Source organism: Crotalus tigris, unplaced genomic scaffold, assembly GCF_016545835.1.
Source record: "Crotalus tigris isolate CLP2741 ecotype Arizona unplaced genomic scaffold, ASM1654583v1 scf7180000023719.973015, whole genome shotgun sequence".
In the NCBI taxonomy this organism is placed as follows: domain Eukaryota; kingdom Metazoa; phylum Chordata; class Lepidosauria; order Squamata; family Viperidae; genus Crotalus; species Crotalus tigris.
The window spans coordinates 209866-227249 of NW_024100138.1; the positions used below are offsets into that span (position 1 = coordinate 209866).

The 17384-nt window shown below is 37.0% G+C and overlaps 1 protein-coding gene across 22 annotated transcripts in view; it reads right to left on the reverse strand.

Moving 5' to 3' along the window:
• Nucleotides 1-17384, reverse strand: part of ADGRL2 (adhesion G protein-coupled receptor L2) — a 690605-nt gene that overhangs the window by 34389 nt on the left and 638832 nt on the right. For 16 of the 22 annotated variants that reach the window (XR_005553918.1, XM_039321043.1, XM_039321064.1 and 13 more), the window contains 9 exons: nt 17016-17312; nt 16239-16342; nt 13976-14161; nt 13344-13382; nt 8020-8203; nt 4140-4262; nt 3699-3904; nt 2476-2649; nt 304-513 (listed from right to left, as the gene is read on the reverse strand). Coding sequence is in view for 21 of the 22 variants with exons in the window: in XM_039321043.1 (XP_039176977.1) it covers nt 304-513; nt 2476-2649; nt 3699-3904; nt 4140-4262; nt 8020-8203; nt 13344-13382; nt 13976-14161; nt 16239-16342; nt 17016-17312 (1523 nt within the window). In the remaining variant the exon portion in view is untranslated. The remainder of the gene's footprint in view (nt 1-303; nt 514-2475; nt 2650-3698; nt 3905-4139; nt 4263-8019; nt 8204-13343; nt 13383-13975; nt 14162-16238; nt 16343-17015; nt 17313-17384) is intronic. The other 6 variants (XM_039321051.1, XM_039321048.1, XM_039321050.1 and 3 more) reach the window with 1 other exon arrangement.

A 17384-nucleotide genomic window follows, 5' to 3' on the forward strand; every position in this document is an offset into this window, starting at 1 on the left:
GTTCTACTACAGAATTATGGCTCCCTTTCTGTCCACCTTCAAAAAATATTTTAAATCTCTGTTTAAAATTGTTTCTGTGAAGTTTATAATATTTATGAATGTATCCTAAACCCAATTAATTTCACCAGTTTTTTTTTTTTTTTTTTTGCTGCTCACTGTGTTTTGTTTTGTTTTTAATTGTTGCTTGCTTGATCATCCAGTTTGGAGGGAAAACTGGATTACAAAATAAAATACATCATTTTTTTTATTTTTATTTTTTAGAAAACATAAACCTGTAAATGTATACAAGTCTGGAAGGCCTACCTTATATTCAGTTTTATCGATGCCTATTAGGAAAATAAATTCTGCAATGAGGAGGTTAATGCAAAGGTTCTTGTGAATTGTGTTCCGATCACTTTGAAGCCCACGGAAGAAACAGAAAGTAAAGATGCAAATTGCCAGGCAGACGAGGGATATGACAATTCCTACCCAGGTGATGACAGTGAGGAGTAAGCCATGCATTCCATTTTTGTACTGGAAGTAATGAAGAGGGAGGAAAATTAGTGTCATTACCGACTAATGGACAAGTAAAATACCAGGTTCACATCTAACACTAAGGAATCACAATTTTGTTTTATACAAGAGCTTAGCTAGTTAAAAAAAAAAAGACATTTGTTTTTCACTGGAAGTACAAATTTGCACTGATAACAAAGAGAGATAGCAAAGCAAGGTAGCCCAACCTATCTGTTGGTCTGTCTATAAAATAACTTGCAATTTGCTCATTATGAAATAATTTTATGATGCTAAAATAAACAATATAAACATTAAACTAAAAAGACAAATTTTGGGAAATTGCTCTGTTGAGTATACAAATGAAGTTGAAGTACTGTGGAATTCTTTAGTAAAATGTACTATTCTTAAATAAAATAAATATGTATTTTTAAACATTCCAGTTAAATAAAAGATATTACTGGCTGGGTCTGCACATCACATCACAACAAGCCATGATGGTTTATAATTTATGTGAACCTAGTTTTAGTGTTATGAAAACCATAGTTCATGATTTAATGTTGCACATGTATGCATTCAATATTAGTTTAGTCCATAAATGATGGTTTCTAAATTGTTGCTTATTAATATCAGAACCTAACCAGTCAAAGAAGAGCTATATTTTATTGTTATCTTTACAGTAGTGTCTGGCAGGGGATGAAAAATCAGTCTGATGGCCTCTGCTGCCACTAAGGTTAGTCTTTTCCCTTTTGTTCTTTAGTCTTTACATAAAGCCAGTGGGTATGATATAATTACTATGTTAATAATAACAAAGTTCACATTGTCATCCCAGGTTGTAAATGAGATGCTGTTGGTGTCATATTCTGGTACCTGCAGGTTATAATAATCTGGATGAAAGAGAATAGACTGAAGCTGAACCCAAGCAAAATAGAATTGTATAGCATTATCTCTTGATGGAACAGATGGAACAGATTTGGGATCTGGAGTCTTTCTGGATTCATAACTCATTCTGGAACAATAGGTGGAGATTATGGAAAGGGGACTTTGCCCAACTTTGCCTGGTGTGCCAGTTGCATTCCTAGGACCTAGGTACAATAACTCATGAGATTACCATCCAGGGTTTTACATGGGGCTACCTTCAAAGGCAACTTGAAATACATCGGCTTGTAAACTTACTGGTTCCTGGCACAGGAAGTAAAATCAATTCCAGAAGACCTACGCTAGTTGCAAGTACAAATTAAGGTGTTATATTTCATGGCATAAAGCCCGAGAATTTGCAGGACTACCAGTTTGAAGCAGAATCAGCGTGACCCACTAGATCAAGCATGAACAAGTTGTAGAAGGGAAAGGGCTGCGCTGATAAATTAAAAGTAATTGTGGGTCACAAACAAATAGCTGTTGCACCAATTAGCTTGATTGCACAGGGTTGCTTGGCCATTATTTGTTGGAGACTAGCACTAGATCTAGTAAAGAGCAACTGCTTTTAAGTCTCACATGTCTGAGAGATGAATAGGGCTTAGACTAGAAGGCACTGCTTATCTGGGATGGCATTAATACTCTACAATGGCCTTCCTATGGAGATCAGGTTCTCCCCCTCTCTGCTGGTTTTTAGGAAATTACTGAAAATTATTCTGGAAGACATATTTTATGTTTTGTTCTTGCTTGTTATTTTTCTGTCTTCATTGGGGTTAAATGTTAAAAGGGATCTATATGGGCAGGAATTGCATGCAAAATAAAATAAAATTCTTTATTGGTATGTCATTCATTGATAAATATTATAGAATATTGTAGATGTATTGAAATTATAATGCAGATTTGTTCCTTGTGGCCACATTCAACTTTCTTCCTTTCATGTGTGTGTGTGATATCTGAACTTTGAACTACAAAGGCCATGGAATAGTGTAAAGTAAGATTATGAGTAGTCCAACAGATCAGGAGTTTTATTGGATCTTCAAAATGCTTACATTATTTGTCAAGATTACTTACCACAGTTCCCCTATGGGCCATGAGAATTGCAAAATTAGTTAAGTGGCTACATGCACATGTAGTATGTGTTTTATTTGTGTCAATCAGCTTGCAGCCTTGAGTTGACCAATATCCCATCATAGTCCGCTCTGAATAGTTCCAAAAGGAGCAATTAGCATTGAAATAATTGTTGGGCTGTGAGACATCAGGATGGAAAAAAACATAGAATGATATGCATTCCAAAGGTTCCTAAAGACAGCTTATTTAAATCTAATACAACCCCATATACCAAAGCAAATTAAGCTGACACAGGAGAAAAGGTATATAGTTTGTGCCCAAAATAAATAAAAAAAATAACTAGAGGACCCTAGAACAAACTAGTGATTTAGTTATAGGTATGCAGTAACACAGGCATTACTAAGAATTTAATTTCATGCAACTAAAATTTCCTACTTGTAGTTTGGTGCTTATATTGACTACTTGTGGCTATTTGATTTCCAACTTTTAGCAGTAGAAACAGGTGGATCTATTTTAAACAGACTTCTTGAATAATTTAGAATTTAGGAATGCAATCTCAATTTTAATCAGATATAAAAGAACAGAAGAGACATGTCAGCTTCTCAGCCCAGATTAAATTGCACTGAAAACACCTCAGAAAAATGAAGGGGGATAGATCTTTTTGTTTTATTGGCTTTTCCAATATATTGCTTTAGGTAAATGGAAAATCCCAACCTGGACAATCAACAGCATTTTGATATGACCAGCAGAGTCTTTTAAGAGTCAGCTGAAGACAGTGTCAACCTGATTCAAAGAAAAGAGTGCCAGTTTACCCTCCTGAATAAAACCTACTTGAGTGATTGGTAAATGGGCTTCAGAAGATAGCACAGAATTAGAGCAAAATGTTCTAAGTGCTATTTAAATTTTGCTACATTAAGCAGGCAAAACTTGTAAAAGCCCATGTTTTCTGCCCTGCTGCTAAGGTAAGAGTTAATTTTCACTTAGGAACAAATTAGAGGCATTTACATTTTCATGTTGATTACTGAATTAGCTTTCATTAAGAATACACTTAAGTTCTAATAATCACTGAACCAGCTCATTTAATTTTATGTTCGCAGACTTAAATAAACCTATGCCTCTGACCTTCTGATATTTAAAATTCAAATAGAAAGATTCCACCCCCCCCCATCTGCTCTTTGCTCTTGCTGATTTTATGACCTTCCCATTAATTCATTTCCATAACTTACATCAATGTGTGCCAGGGTGAAAAGAACAGGATCGGTCAAATAAACACGACTGGACTCCTTGTTGATGGAGGCAGCAATAACATCAGAGTTCACAGTGATGGTACTGTTCTTGCCAGCAAACTCAGTACCTAGTTTGATGGTTGCATTTTCAGTACTAAGAAACCGTCCCAAGCTTTTGTAAATGATGAACACCAGCTTTGCTAACCCTGGAAACAGAAACCTTCCATTATATTGACTTAAAGTGCACCAGTTCAATAGCCTTTTCTACCTTAATTTCCTAACCACAATATCTATACTGAGGAACCATGGATCCCAAGGAAAAAATGGCAGCCAAAAGGTACAAAGGACGAACAATTTTTATTGCTGTCAAGGGGGCTTTAATCCATGACGGGATAAGAGCTCCTATCAGGGTTAAAAATAACTTGTTTGATCACGACATACCATTTCTGCTGTTCTGTTTCACAGTACTTGAAGAGAGCTGGATGGAGTTACCGCGTGCATTGCCCTGAGGAAATTTTAAGTCCTGCACCTGCCCTTCTGTGCTGACTACTGCAACTTCCAGGACTGTGTGGAACACAATAAAAGAGAAAAAGTATATTATTATTTATTAAATTAATCTCACTCCCATCTCATTGTCAAGCGGGAAAAAAAATGTGGTCAAATTTGCCTGGTTTTTTAGGAGAGCATTGGACAGTTTTTATTTATACATGACAGATGTATATGGATTGTTTCAGCTTCATGGAATACTTTTTCTTTAAATTTTAATTAACCTGAATGCATGAAAAGAATGGTTTGGAAGACATGACGCTCTACCTGGTTTAGATGTGAGTCTAAAATGTATCACTTTAAAAATCGAGAATTTTACTTGGAAGAAATGTTCGACTACGAGACAAATGCAGTTGTTTTGCACGAATTTTTACAATGTGCATTCTACCAGCAGCTGAAAAAACAAGTATCTTAGTATCAGGTAGATACTGTAGTATAGTAATCAAACAACTTGGACAAAGATAAGAAGCACCCTGTTAAAATTCTCACTCCAAGCACCAGACAACACAGCATGGCCTAAACTGCTTCACAAGATTCTTGTAAAGGTATAGAAGCAGAACAATGTATATTAATCTGAGTTTCTTCAAAGAAAGGAAGAATAACATTTAATTAAAAAAAACAACACTAAAAGAAATATACTTAAAGTCCGACAAGAGTAATGGTACAATTTATTATAAAGATTTCTACACTCACATGAAATGTGCTATTAATTGAGGTCAACCAATGTCCCCCACAGAGACTTCTGAAAAATTTAGCAGGGCTATTTTATTGAACTATGCATGGTTTATTACTTCTTTCTTTCCTTCACACTTACAGAGTATAATGTTCTGAATTTAATACCTTGGTATTTTCACTAATTAAATGGGAAGGAAGCAAGCAGAAGCATCCAGCTGAGAGGGAAGGAGAGAGAGAGAGAGAGAGAGAGAGAGAGAGAGAGAGAGAGAGAGAGAGAGAGAGAGAGAGAGAGAGAGCATGTCAAGGATAGGCAAATTATGAAGGCAGCATTGTGCCAACATAAGCTCCACCCATTCTTGAATGCCATGCGGGACACTCATTTGATTGCAATGGTACAATCAAATGATGAAAGCACTACAACCTCTGGATGCTGAAGAAGGGAAGGTATAAATGCATTATCATCTCAAGTAAGCAAGGTAAATTAGCATGGAGGAAAAAACATCCCTGTACAGATTCCCAGGCTGGACAAAAGCCATTGCTAAGTAAGGAAGGTATTACAGAAGTCATGTCTCCTGCTGGATCAGGTTTCTACACGCACCTGCTGAATTGACTAATTTATGACCCCTCTGACTAGTTAAGCAATAGCTAATTGGAACAAAATCTGGGACATCTCATTCTCATCCAAGATAATGCTAAACTGCTCTCAAAGTTCCTGGAAGGATTCAGACAATTTATGTGTATGACTATATACATTTTAATGCCAAAATCATTTAACATGGAAGGAGATACAACTGCTTACATAAGTTCATTGGAATTCAATATTGAGAAAATGTGTTGGTAAAACACAGACTTAAACTAAAGAACACAGGTCACTAAATCTAAGAAAGGAAACGTTGATACATATTTAGGAATACAGTATCAAGTTCCTTAATACAACACTAGATATCTGTAAACTGTTTCATTTCATCAGCAGAAACATAGTAATTTCACTCATAAATCCAAGCAAGAAGTTTTTCTAGTAATTAATTAGATATTTGGTCTTTATTTGTAATGTATTTAATTGAATATATTACTTAATATCTATAAAACGGAAAAAATTGTTAAGGATTTAAGTTTACCCAGAAAGCTGTTTATGCCTAAGTAAGAAACAAACCTAGGAAATACATGTATGTATCTAAAAAGAAGTGTTTTCCTCCTTCTCAGCATTTAAATTATACATTATGCTTGAAATCTCAGTAACTATTTTGCAGTTTATGAAACATGACTATTTTGTATTTTGGAGATACAGCTCACTGAATGTATTTTCACCTTGGGTGAAATTACATTTCATTTAATAAAAACAGCTTTTACACTGTTTGGTCAAAATTGGTTTGTATTGTCATCAGAAATGAGTAAAATTCAGTATGAAATTATAATAAATAATGAGAAAAGAATTTCCACATCAATCACTTACATCATACACAAACACAATTTTTAGTCAGCCCTTGTAAAAACCTCCATCACAGGTTAGTACTATTATCTTGATACTTCACAGAATGGGATATGGTTAAGATAAAAATGATTTGTTTAAATTTCTGTAATAATGATTTCAGTAAAGAAATTTTTTTAACTAAAAATGTCTGGCTAAGCTGCTATTAAAAGAGATATGTTATCTGGTTGATTTTCTTCCTCTGCAACTGTTCCTAGTCAGTGGTAATAGGGAGGTCTGGCCCTTGACTCTTGCTTTGTGGGGTTCTACAAAGCCTTTGAACTATGGTGCTGGAGAAGACTCCTGCGAGTCCCTTGGACTGCAAGGCGTTCAAACCGGTCAGTCCTAGAAGAGATCAACCCCGACTGCTCTTTAGAAGGCCAGATCCTGAAGTTGAAACTCAAATACTTTGGCCACCTAATGAGAAGGAAGGACTCACTGGAGAAGGGCCTAATGCTGGGAAAGATTGAGGGCAATAGAAGAAGGGGACGACAGATAATGAGATGGACAGAGAATGAGATGACTCCAGAAGATGGTAGAGGACAGGAAGACCTGGAGGAACATTGTCCATGGGGTCGCGATGGGTCGGACACGACTTCGCAATTAACAACAACAACAAAGCTCAGTACGTTCTCTGCTTCTTTTTAACATCTGCACGAAGCCACTGGATAAGGTTATCCATTACAATAGGGTGACATAACTCAGCCCATGGTGAGTTAAGTGATGCCACAACCTCTATCGTGCAATGCCTGGACACTGTTAAGGGTTCAATGGGGAGCAATGGGCTGAAACTGAACTCTGGCAAGATGGGATGACTCTGGGTTTGGAACACTTTAATTCATGGAGAACTGCCATTCTTGATCTTGGACAGGTTGCACAGCCTGCCAGTGAATGCACAGTCTTATTGCGCTGAGATAACCCAGGAGTAAACACAATAAACAGTGGTCTATATTAAATGGTGGTTTATCTTACACTATCTACAATATCATACATCAGGAACAATATACATGCACCTGTTAATACACAGTCTCCAAAACACAGCAGTTACAGTAGGAAACAGAAGAGAGAGAACACAGCAGCAGAGCTTTCCTTTTATACAAAGCTCTTAAAGAGACACAGACCCTGCTAAGTCATTCCCAACATTACATCACACATCTTACATTACATCAGCTGGTTAGCTTCTAAATCATTACCTTGACAGCCTCAGATGGACTCAGTGCATAATCTAGGGGTTCTCCTGAACTTGTGACTCCTGCTCAAGAAGCAAGTGACAGTTGTGGCCAGGAAGGCTTTTGTGCAATGGTTGATTGTACATTAGTGAAGGCCCATCCAGGAGTTAGTTTGAATGTTGTCACAAGGAGAGTGGAGGTGTATCAGGTTTATATTGGGGTTTTTATTCCTATAACCCTCTGGAGCCAGTGTGAACGTCATATAAATGTCATAAATAAATAAATAAATAAATAGAATTCTTCTATTTCTACTTTTTAAAATATGAATAGAAGAATTACTGCCTGAGCAAATATAATTTTCCAGAAAACACAGCATATATGACTATTCCCAAGCCATTATTTTAGCATGTTCTTCCTTTAATTTACAGCATCATGCCTGGCTTTCTGAAATGCAAAGACTTACCAATGTGATCTGTAGGCATCGCAACTCTTGTTGGTTCTAAAAGGTTATCAGCCAAGACAAAAGCTCCTTCTTCTAATGTATCAAGTAACATTGTTGCGGCGTGAGCTTGTTCAGAAGAATTCATATCTTTCCACGATTTCAGAGCCTCAGCCCTAAGGAGGTTGTCCACCGTGTCAACGATTGCCTGCATTCATTAGAAAAATATTAGGCTCTATAGCCTTAGGCAGCAGGAAAAAGTTCCTAATACGATCAGATGGCAATTGCAATATTTAACTGCCAATGTGATTTACAATGATTTAAAGACAAAAAAGCTACTGCTTTGCTTTAGAACAAAGAGGATCAGCACAACATGCCTTAGAGCAAGTATGAAAAAGAACTTAACTTACTGAAGAATGCAAAAAGGCAAATACTCATGGCTTTAATTTGGAAAATGAGGTGTCAATCCAAAGTTTCAAGAGGCTTTGAGGCATGCATGAATCTGCAGGAGTTTTTCAAGTAATTGGGAACTGAAAAATGTTAGGTATTGGCCTAATCACATAAATGTAGCCATATGAAATATATGACAGCCAGTCTGATTGATTGATTAACACACACATACATACACACACACACACCTTGGAACAACCAAAGACCTACATATATATATATATATGTATATGTGTGTGTATATATATATATATATATATATATATATATATATATATATATATATATATATATATATGTAGGTCTTTGGTTTTTCGGGTTTTCTCCCGCGTAAAATTGGAAGTGTCTTGGCGACGTTTCGACGAAGTCCCATTCGTCATCTTCAGGCTGGTGGTTTCAGCTTCGTGCTTCGAGGAGCAATGTGTGGTCTTAGCTGTTTCTTCCTTTTAACTGCCAGTGGGGGTATGAACTGATTGGGTGGGAGCTTGGCTGTGTTCTGATTGGGTGGAGGTGTGTTCTGATTGGTTAGGGGCGTGGCTGTGCTCTGATTGGCTGGGGGGTTGGCTGTGCTCTGATTGGCTGGGGGGTTGGCTGTGCTCTGATTGGCTGGGGGAGTGTTCTGTTTGGTTGTGCTCAGGTTAGTCTGAGTTGCAGAGGGGTTTAAGATTTTGGGCTGCCTTGCTATTTTTTTGGCTTCGCGTTTGTGGTCGTGCCTCATTTTCATGGAGGGTGTCAGTTTGCTTCATGTATGGATTGGAGGGCTTTAAAGTGGCTAATGATGCAGCTCTGGTCTGGCTTCTGGTTTGTGGTCGTGCCTCATCATCGGTGTGGCTTTGGGTTTGCTTTTTGCGTGGATGTGTGGTGGTGACATCCTGTGTGGTTTTTGTGAGTGTGGGTCTGGTATCATTTTTTGTGTTAGGGAGTCGTTTGTCAATAAGGGCGGGTTTCCAAATGGCTGGTAGGCGGGAGGTATCATCTCGCTTGTTCATGCTGTGTGGGCGTTTTTCTATCTCGATGGCTTCTCTGATTATTCTGTTATTAAAATGTTCACTTTTGGCAATGGTTCTGGTATTTTTAAAGTCAATTTCATGTCCTGTGGCTTTAAGGTGTTGGACCAGGGAAGATGTTGGTTCCTCTTTTTTGACTGAGTTCTTATGTTCTTCAATGCGTGCACTTATTCTTCTGTTGGTTTGTCCGATGTATGTGGTGGGACAAGTGGTGCATGGGATTTCGTATACTCCTTGATTTTCTAATTCAATTTTATCTTTGGGGTTTCTAAGGATGGTGGATATTTTTCTGTTTGTGCAGAATGCTGTTTTGATGTTGTGTTTATGGAGGATCTTTCTGATTCTGTCTGTGGTGCCTTTTATGTATGGGAGGAGGGCTTTGCCGTTTTCTTGTTCTTTGTCTTGGATTTTAGTGGGGGTTTCTTTTTGGATTAGGTTTGTAATCTTATTTCTATGGAATCCATAGCAAGGCACCCCAAAATCTTAAACCCCTCTGCAACTCAGACTAACCTGAGCACAACCAAACAGAACACTCCCCCAGCCAATCAGAGCACAACCAACCCCCCAGCCAATCAGAGCACAGCCAACCCCTAACCAATCAGAACACAGCCAAGCTCCCACCCAATCAGTTCATACCCCCACTGGCAGTTAAAAGGAAGAAACAGCTAAGACCACACATTGCTGCTCGAAGCACGAAGCTGAAAACACCAGCCTGAAGATGACGAATGGGACTTCGTCAAAACGTCGCCAAGACACTTCCAATTTTACGCAGGAGAAAACCCGAACAACCAAAGACCTACATATAGATAGATAGATAGATAGATAGATAGATAGATAGATAGATATAGATATATAGATTTAGCCAAGGTATGGGATTATGACTGAGGGCATTCATGCTTAAATTCAGCCTTACTGGATTGATTTTAAGCCTACCACCCTCATTTAATCCAACCTACTCCATAGGATTATAGTTTAAGAAAAACTTGAGAAAAAAAATGAGCATTTAGTGGCTACAATCAAGATATAAGTCCCAATACTCTGTTTCTTTAGTCAACTAAAGTCTCAGTTTCTAGTAAACTGCTATCTAGTAGCTATGGCTATCATTTAGAAATGGCTTCACATCTGTCTTGGTCTGTGGAGGCCGGATTCATTAATCACCAAGAAATATGAATTGGAGACTCTGAACTGAACTACAAATGAATCTTCTGCCAGGGAGTGAGAACCAGCCTTATTTGCTTAGCACCAGCTATATTTTGATTAATAATTTGGGGAGATTTTGTGAATCTTATCCATCTGCGAACTACTAAAATGTCCCAGTCAGAAATTAAGGTTGTGGTGCACTTTGGGTTCATTGGTGATACATGCTATGTCAATTATATATGTCTGTTTTAAACCCCTTTGCTTGATTCTTCATTTTTAATGACATCTGCCTTCCCCCCCACCTCCAATGGTATAGAAATAATCAGCCCTGTAACAAGGCTTGTCAGAAGCTGGGTGGGTATAAGTGTAGAGAAGAGGCAGAATAACTCCTAAGATCACAATTGTTATAGGCCTAAGCATTTCTGAGACCCTTTTGATTTCTGAGGAGTTAAGCAGGAGATTAATTTTGTTCACAGAAATCAATGAGAATTATCGATGACTCCCAATTTCACAGTCACTGCAGTTACAAATACGGTCACACAGATTTGACCATGAAATTTATCTTTTAAAGTAAACTGTACTTTTTGCTTAGCTGCCCATTTATCCTCCTTCTATTTTTTTATGCCTGTTTTTGATTGACTCAGTTTTCCAGGTAACATTTTTTGGAAATGGTTTGCCATTGCGTTGTCTCTAAGGCTGATGAAAAGTAACTGTCACCCAACTGACATCTGTGCCTAAGGTAGAACTTGAATACTATTTCTTCCCACTACTAGTCCCACTACTTTAACCGCTATAGCTCCCAGCTTCCAGTTAAGAAAGCTAAATCATAAATTGGTTAAGAATTGACTTGTTCCCCTTTCTCATTTTTTCCTGTTGTTAAGTTTCAACATTTACCAACACTGAATAGAAAAAAAGAACACTACTTAGACCTACAAAGAAGTAGTTTCTCAATGACTAAGCAATTTCTAGGCAGATCTACTCTAATCCAGCAACCTCTTTTGGAATGTAACAATCACTATTGGCTTTAATGAATTTAGTGAAGTATTATAGCCCGATATACATAATGTTGGTAATTATACATAATTATAGCTAAAATGTGGAAAATGTAGGGAAGTCCCTGCAAGCCCTATTCCCAATATATCCACACATTCTATTGGTTTAAGATTGAACTTTAAGTTGAAGGCACTAATCTCCTTTCAAATTTATATGCTAAAGGTATAAAAAAAAAACCTCTAAAACTGCATTTATTCCAGCATTGGATGGGAAGGTCAGCTGGGAATAGGACTTGTATGCATATATTTCTTATGTTCCCATTTTGTTTCTATTCATGTCTATACCCATAACTTGGGTTAAAGTGAATTAAGTTTCACATTAATCCAGGCCTGCTTTTCTTTAATCCCCAGGAACTTGCATCAATTTAACCTGAGTAGCTCTAAACAAAGTTAGCACTGCTGGAGATGTAATACTAATAATGTTCAGCTGTCCCTTTTGAGAGTAATGGATTTATAGATTCAGTGGAAATGGGGCAGAAAGTGAATTAATCTTGAACAGCATAATTATTCTTAAGCAATTTGGAGGGTTACAATTGTAATAACTTAACAGTTTCATAAAAAATGTCTTTGCTCTATTATAGTCAGATTCAATTTAAACTTGTAATTTCTTCTTGTAATACTAATTGGAAATTCTATAATTAAAAATGCCATGCTGTTTTTCCAACCCCAAAATAGCATCGATCAGAGGTATGATGTATAGATACTGGCATGAACAAGAATGTTCATTGCCAGATACAGGTAGTCCTGGATTTACGATCATTCATTTTACAATGGTTCAAAGCTACAATGGCCTTTTAAAAAGTGAATTACTATATGACCTATATGTGCAGTTATGTGACTGCAATTCAGGTGCTTGGCAACCAGTTTGCATTTCTGACTGACTGCAGCATTCTGCAGTTACAAGATTACGATTTGTGACATTTTTTTGCCAATTTCTGGCAAAAAATGCCTATTGGGGAAGCCGGATTCACTTAACAACCATATGATTTGCTAATGACCATGGTAAAAATTGTTGTAAAATCAGGTCCTCCTGGACCTGACACAACAACCTACAAGAGAAATTCCAGTCCCAATTGGTTGTAAGTCAAGAATGGCCTGCATTTACGTTCTGAATTATTTTACTGCTCTAGAAAATAGGATGATTTTCCAGTAACAGCAGTTGCAGTAACAGGAAAATGTGTATAAAGTCACACAAATAGTTATTGCTTTGAATTCAATAGTACACTAGAAAAATAAAAAGAGGAAGTGTTAATGTAGAAACACAAAGTGGGAGTCATGTGACATTCTTGCTCCATAAAATCTAGTGAAGCAAATGGGTATGTGAAGTGACATCCATCTGTGGATTTTGTTTGCTACAGTTAAACAGTGTGTGATATACAGAACAACATAAACATATAAAACATCTGGGTTCAAAGTAAAATACTGAGGAAACAAACCTACTGCTATCTTGGATTTAGTTTAATCCCCATTACCATCCTTGTATTTTTTACACAGAGCATGGAAGAAAATGAACTATTGATTATTGGCTTATCTATTATTGGCTTACTCTCAGAAATGGAATCTGTGCAAACATAACACTCTGCACAGGGGCTGTGGAAGGATACAATATACATATTATCCAAATACTGAAATACAAAGGATCATGCAACAAGAGCAGAAATGTAGCAGCAGGGAGAAAGCAAGGTGACAGGAGAGATACCTTAAGGTAAGCCCTGCATGTCTTCTCTCGCTTTTGGAGCTTGTTAGTAAGTCAGGGGGGAAAAAAATCAGAAGTTAGACACAAAAAAAGTGCAGTAGAAATGCTACTATTTAATGATTATTAACTACTTAAGTGTAAACTTAAGAAATATATTTGCTGATATAATAATCATAGTGTGTTTAATTATTCTCAATCAATGTGCTGTTTTAGGAAGCCTAACGAAAGGGAGGTTTCAATAAATTATGGGTTAATCAACTTCTTGATCTATTCAAATATTTCTAGGACCCTAATTCATATTAGGAAGGGATTGAGACCAAATAATTATAGCCCAACAGATACGTTTTTATAACTTTCTTCTAATCCAATGTTGTAAAGATAAAATGAATAAAACTGCCCAATGGGGCAAGTTCTTACTCTTTACAGTGAAACAATTTGTCGCTTGTGAAAATGTACAATAGCTTCAACATCCACACACCTATCTAGATTTGTTGCTTTCTCTCTTAAATTCCTAAACCTTCCCTACTTCAGGAGTAAAACAAGCAGATGTTGGACATTACTGGAAACAAATAAATCACAAGACAAATATGTTTTTATAGAATACATTTGAGAAATCTGATCCAATCTTTATCTACCTTGTTATAACTCCGCCCTGCAGAGTCCTTTTCATTGGGCTTCAAATCTTGCAGCTGAGCATCAAGGATGTCTACCAATTGTTCCATCAGTCTGACTGAGGAACTTACATCACCAGCAAAAATTGGTCCTTTGGTATGTTTAGCCAATTCATTGGCAAGGTTAGCAGCATTTTCTCCACTTCTGATCTGAAATGGCAATTGAAAGGCAAACTACCTTAAGCAACCACACAGAAAATAGTCCACTATCTATAGATTTCTTTCCATTAATAAGAATCTATTAAGGCATCTCTTGTTTTTGAGCAGAAAAAACAAACAAACCATAATTTCAACTTTTAATTTTATTATAGCCCTAAGGCAGGGGTGTCAAACTGCCGGCCTGCGGGCCGGTTTCATCATACCAGAGCCGCACCCACCCCATTGCCGGCAATAGTGAAAAAGCTCCGATACATCGCGTGACGTTTGACATGCCTGCCCTAAGGCCAGATACAATCAGAAATGCTTTTTTAAGTCATGATTTGAAACAATATCTAAATACTAATGGGGATTAAAAATAATAATATAATCAAACAGGATAGGTATTATGGATAAGTAGATAATTATTCAGTAAAATTCAAGAAAGAGATTTCAAACTCTAGACAAATACTCTTAACTTCCAGACTTGACCTAAATTGTTACATTTCACCCTAATTTGTATAGAAAACACAGTATTCACTCCAAGAAATATAAGACATATTTCTATTTGAATGTCTTAAAAAAGACTTTTTAAGTAAAAGTGAATATTTGTGGTAGATATCCGAGGGTTTGGGTCAATGAGGGAAGATGGTTTGTGGAAACATTTGTAACATTGCTTTAGTATGCTAGAATGTGACCATAATAAAGATTTGATTTGAGCAATGCTTTGAGCAGCTCCAGAGATGCAAATGTGAAAGACAATCTCTGGGCATGGGTTGGTAAAATACATATATACATATATACATACATACATACATATAATATTTATTTTTATTTTCTTGTGGGGACAGAATTTGAAGATTGGGATAGGATGTGAAAACTATGAAACAAACAAAATCAATTATCCTTCAATTACTGTGCTTTGGTGTCTAAAAGCATTCTCCAGCTTCATAAAAATAAAGACAAGAAAGCTATACTAACTTAAAGTGAAGAAATGCCATGGCAGCAGCAAGTAGTACCATAATTGAGAAGCTAGGTAGGATAGGCTTTTGTGGGAAGAAAAGCCTTATTGAGCAGTGAACAATAAGGCTTTATTGACTGCCTGCTTACAGGCCAGACACCAGAAAATTTTGGCATGCAGGCTACAACTGCTGCCCCCCCCCTTCTACCAATCATCTCCAAGTAGGATGTCAACATTCAATTATATGGTTTTGGACTATAGAGATGGTTTATGGACTTAAGGGTGGGGAATCGGATGTTTTTGCTTCTCAGGGATTTTTTGTTCTCTTTTTAAGAACTCTAAAACAGCAGAATACATTTTCTGCAAGTCTTCTGGTGTGATAATACACTCCAAGACGTTCTCCCACAGCCTCTGGAACATTACAAGTTGCAATGCAAATCCTGAAATTTTAAGTATTGTTCATCTCTAATGGAAAGCCATAGGAAAATTGCAGATTATAAGATAATAATAACAAATAAGATGTGTACCGTATATGCCGGCGTATTAGGCGACCCGGCGTATAAGACGACCCCCGTCTTTATAGCCGGGCCGCATTCCTAGAATGTCATCTTATACGCCGGAAACTACCAGTATTTCCGGCGTATAAGACGACTCGGCGTATAAGACGACCCCCGTCTTTGGCGCCGATTTCAACGCTCGCGGAAGTCGTCTTATACGCCGGCATTTACGGTATATCTTTTTTTTCCCTAGGCATATGAAGAACATTCCTTTTTGTGTCTTCAGGGGCTCATGCCATAACAATTAAACCCATAGACTGTAAAAATAAATATGACTTTATACATCACCTATAAAGGCAAGAATGACTGTGGGTGGACCTAATGCTATCACTGTTCTGCGGAAGTCCAAAGAACCACTGGATCACAATAGGAATTCAGAAAGCCTATCTATTTCTTTCCATCTAGAGTCTGGTGACAATTTTGCATCCTAAATCTGATTACCCCAGATAGGCTCCAAGGTCTATCCTAAGAGCAATGTGATTCTCATCATTGCTAACACCTGTGATTAATAAAAATTCATTTAAAAATTCACAGATTAGGCATGCTATCATATTAATATATTATTCCAATTTACCTTCTGGGCCAGCTGGTTTACCCAGTGTGAAGTACAGTTGCTAAGATCAGGACCCTTAGGGTTCCATGTTCCTGTGGAAATCATGCAGAGGTATGAAGCTGTTCCTATAAAAGATACCACAAAAACATTTTATATGGTTATGAACTTTTCTTTCCCCTTTTTCAATCTTCCATATATCTTTGTACCCTGAAAAAAAATCAGACTGGGATTTAATATATATTCAACTTTTAATGATTAAAAAAAATGCTAGCTGAGGATGAGATAAAAAATACAGGATATTAATAGAAAATTAAAGCTGTGCTAATAATATTGGGTAAAATATCATATTTCTGGTAAATCAATAAAAAATGAATGCTTTCTGTCTTCTTCTTTGTCCTGGAATTAATCAAAATGGAGTTGATGGGAAAAATGGAAGGAAGCAAGTTTTGAAACTGACTGTGTTTCTGCTAAAGTTGACAGTTCACCTCACAATGAGGAAAATTGGAAGAGGAAAGAGTATTAGGTATGTTTGCTGCCTTGAGTTATTTATAAAATAATAATTTTATAGGTGGAATATAAATAAATCTGAAACCATAGAAAAAGGGCTATAATTATATTCCTATAATTCAATGCCTTCTACAGCTTAAAACCTGGAGATGTCATATTCTCCTAAAAAAGAAAAAATCAAATGAAATATAGCTTAACAATAGTCAGTAAGGGGGGAAAAAAAGAGTTCAAGACAGATTTTCTAAAACATCTTATTTGATCAGATTTGAGTATCTGGTTTTAAAAACTTACCACGTGTTCCTTTGGGACAGGGACGTTCCACCATTATTCCCCTTTGAGTCTGAGGCCAACTAATTCCCCGGGCCACATCTGGTTCGCAGAATCTCTCGGGCAGAGGGAAAAAACTTGTAACAGGAGGAATTTTGGTTGTAGAAACTGCTGGTGGTGGCTTGGGACCTCTACTATCTTCTTTGGTTCCCGCAGCCACAGTTGTGCTAACAGAAACTTTGTGTGGGGTAGTGCTTGTGGTAGATACGGTTGTTTTGAATAGCTCTGTGGATGGAGTTATTGTCTCTGCTGTGGTAGGCACTGTAAAGGGAAAAGTAATGTTATTCTTTGCCCTTTAAATGTTATATACTATTTTTATGGTTTGATATGTTA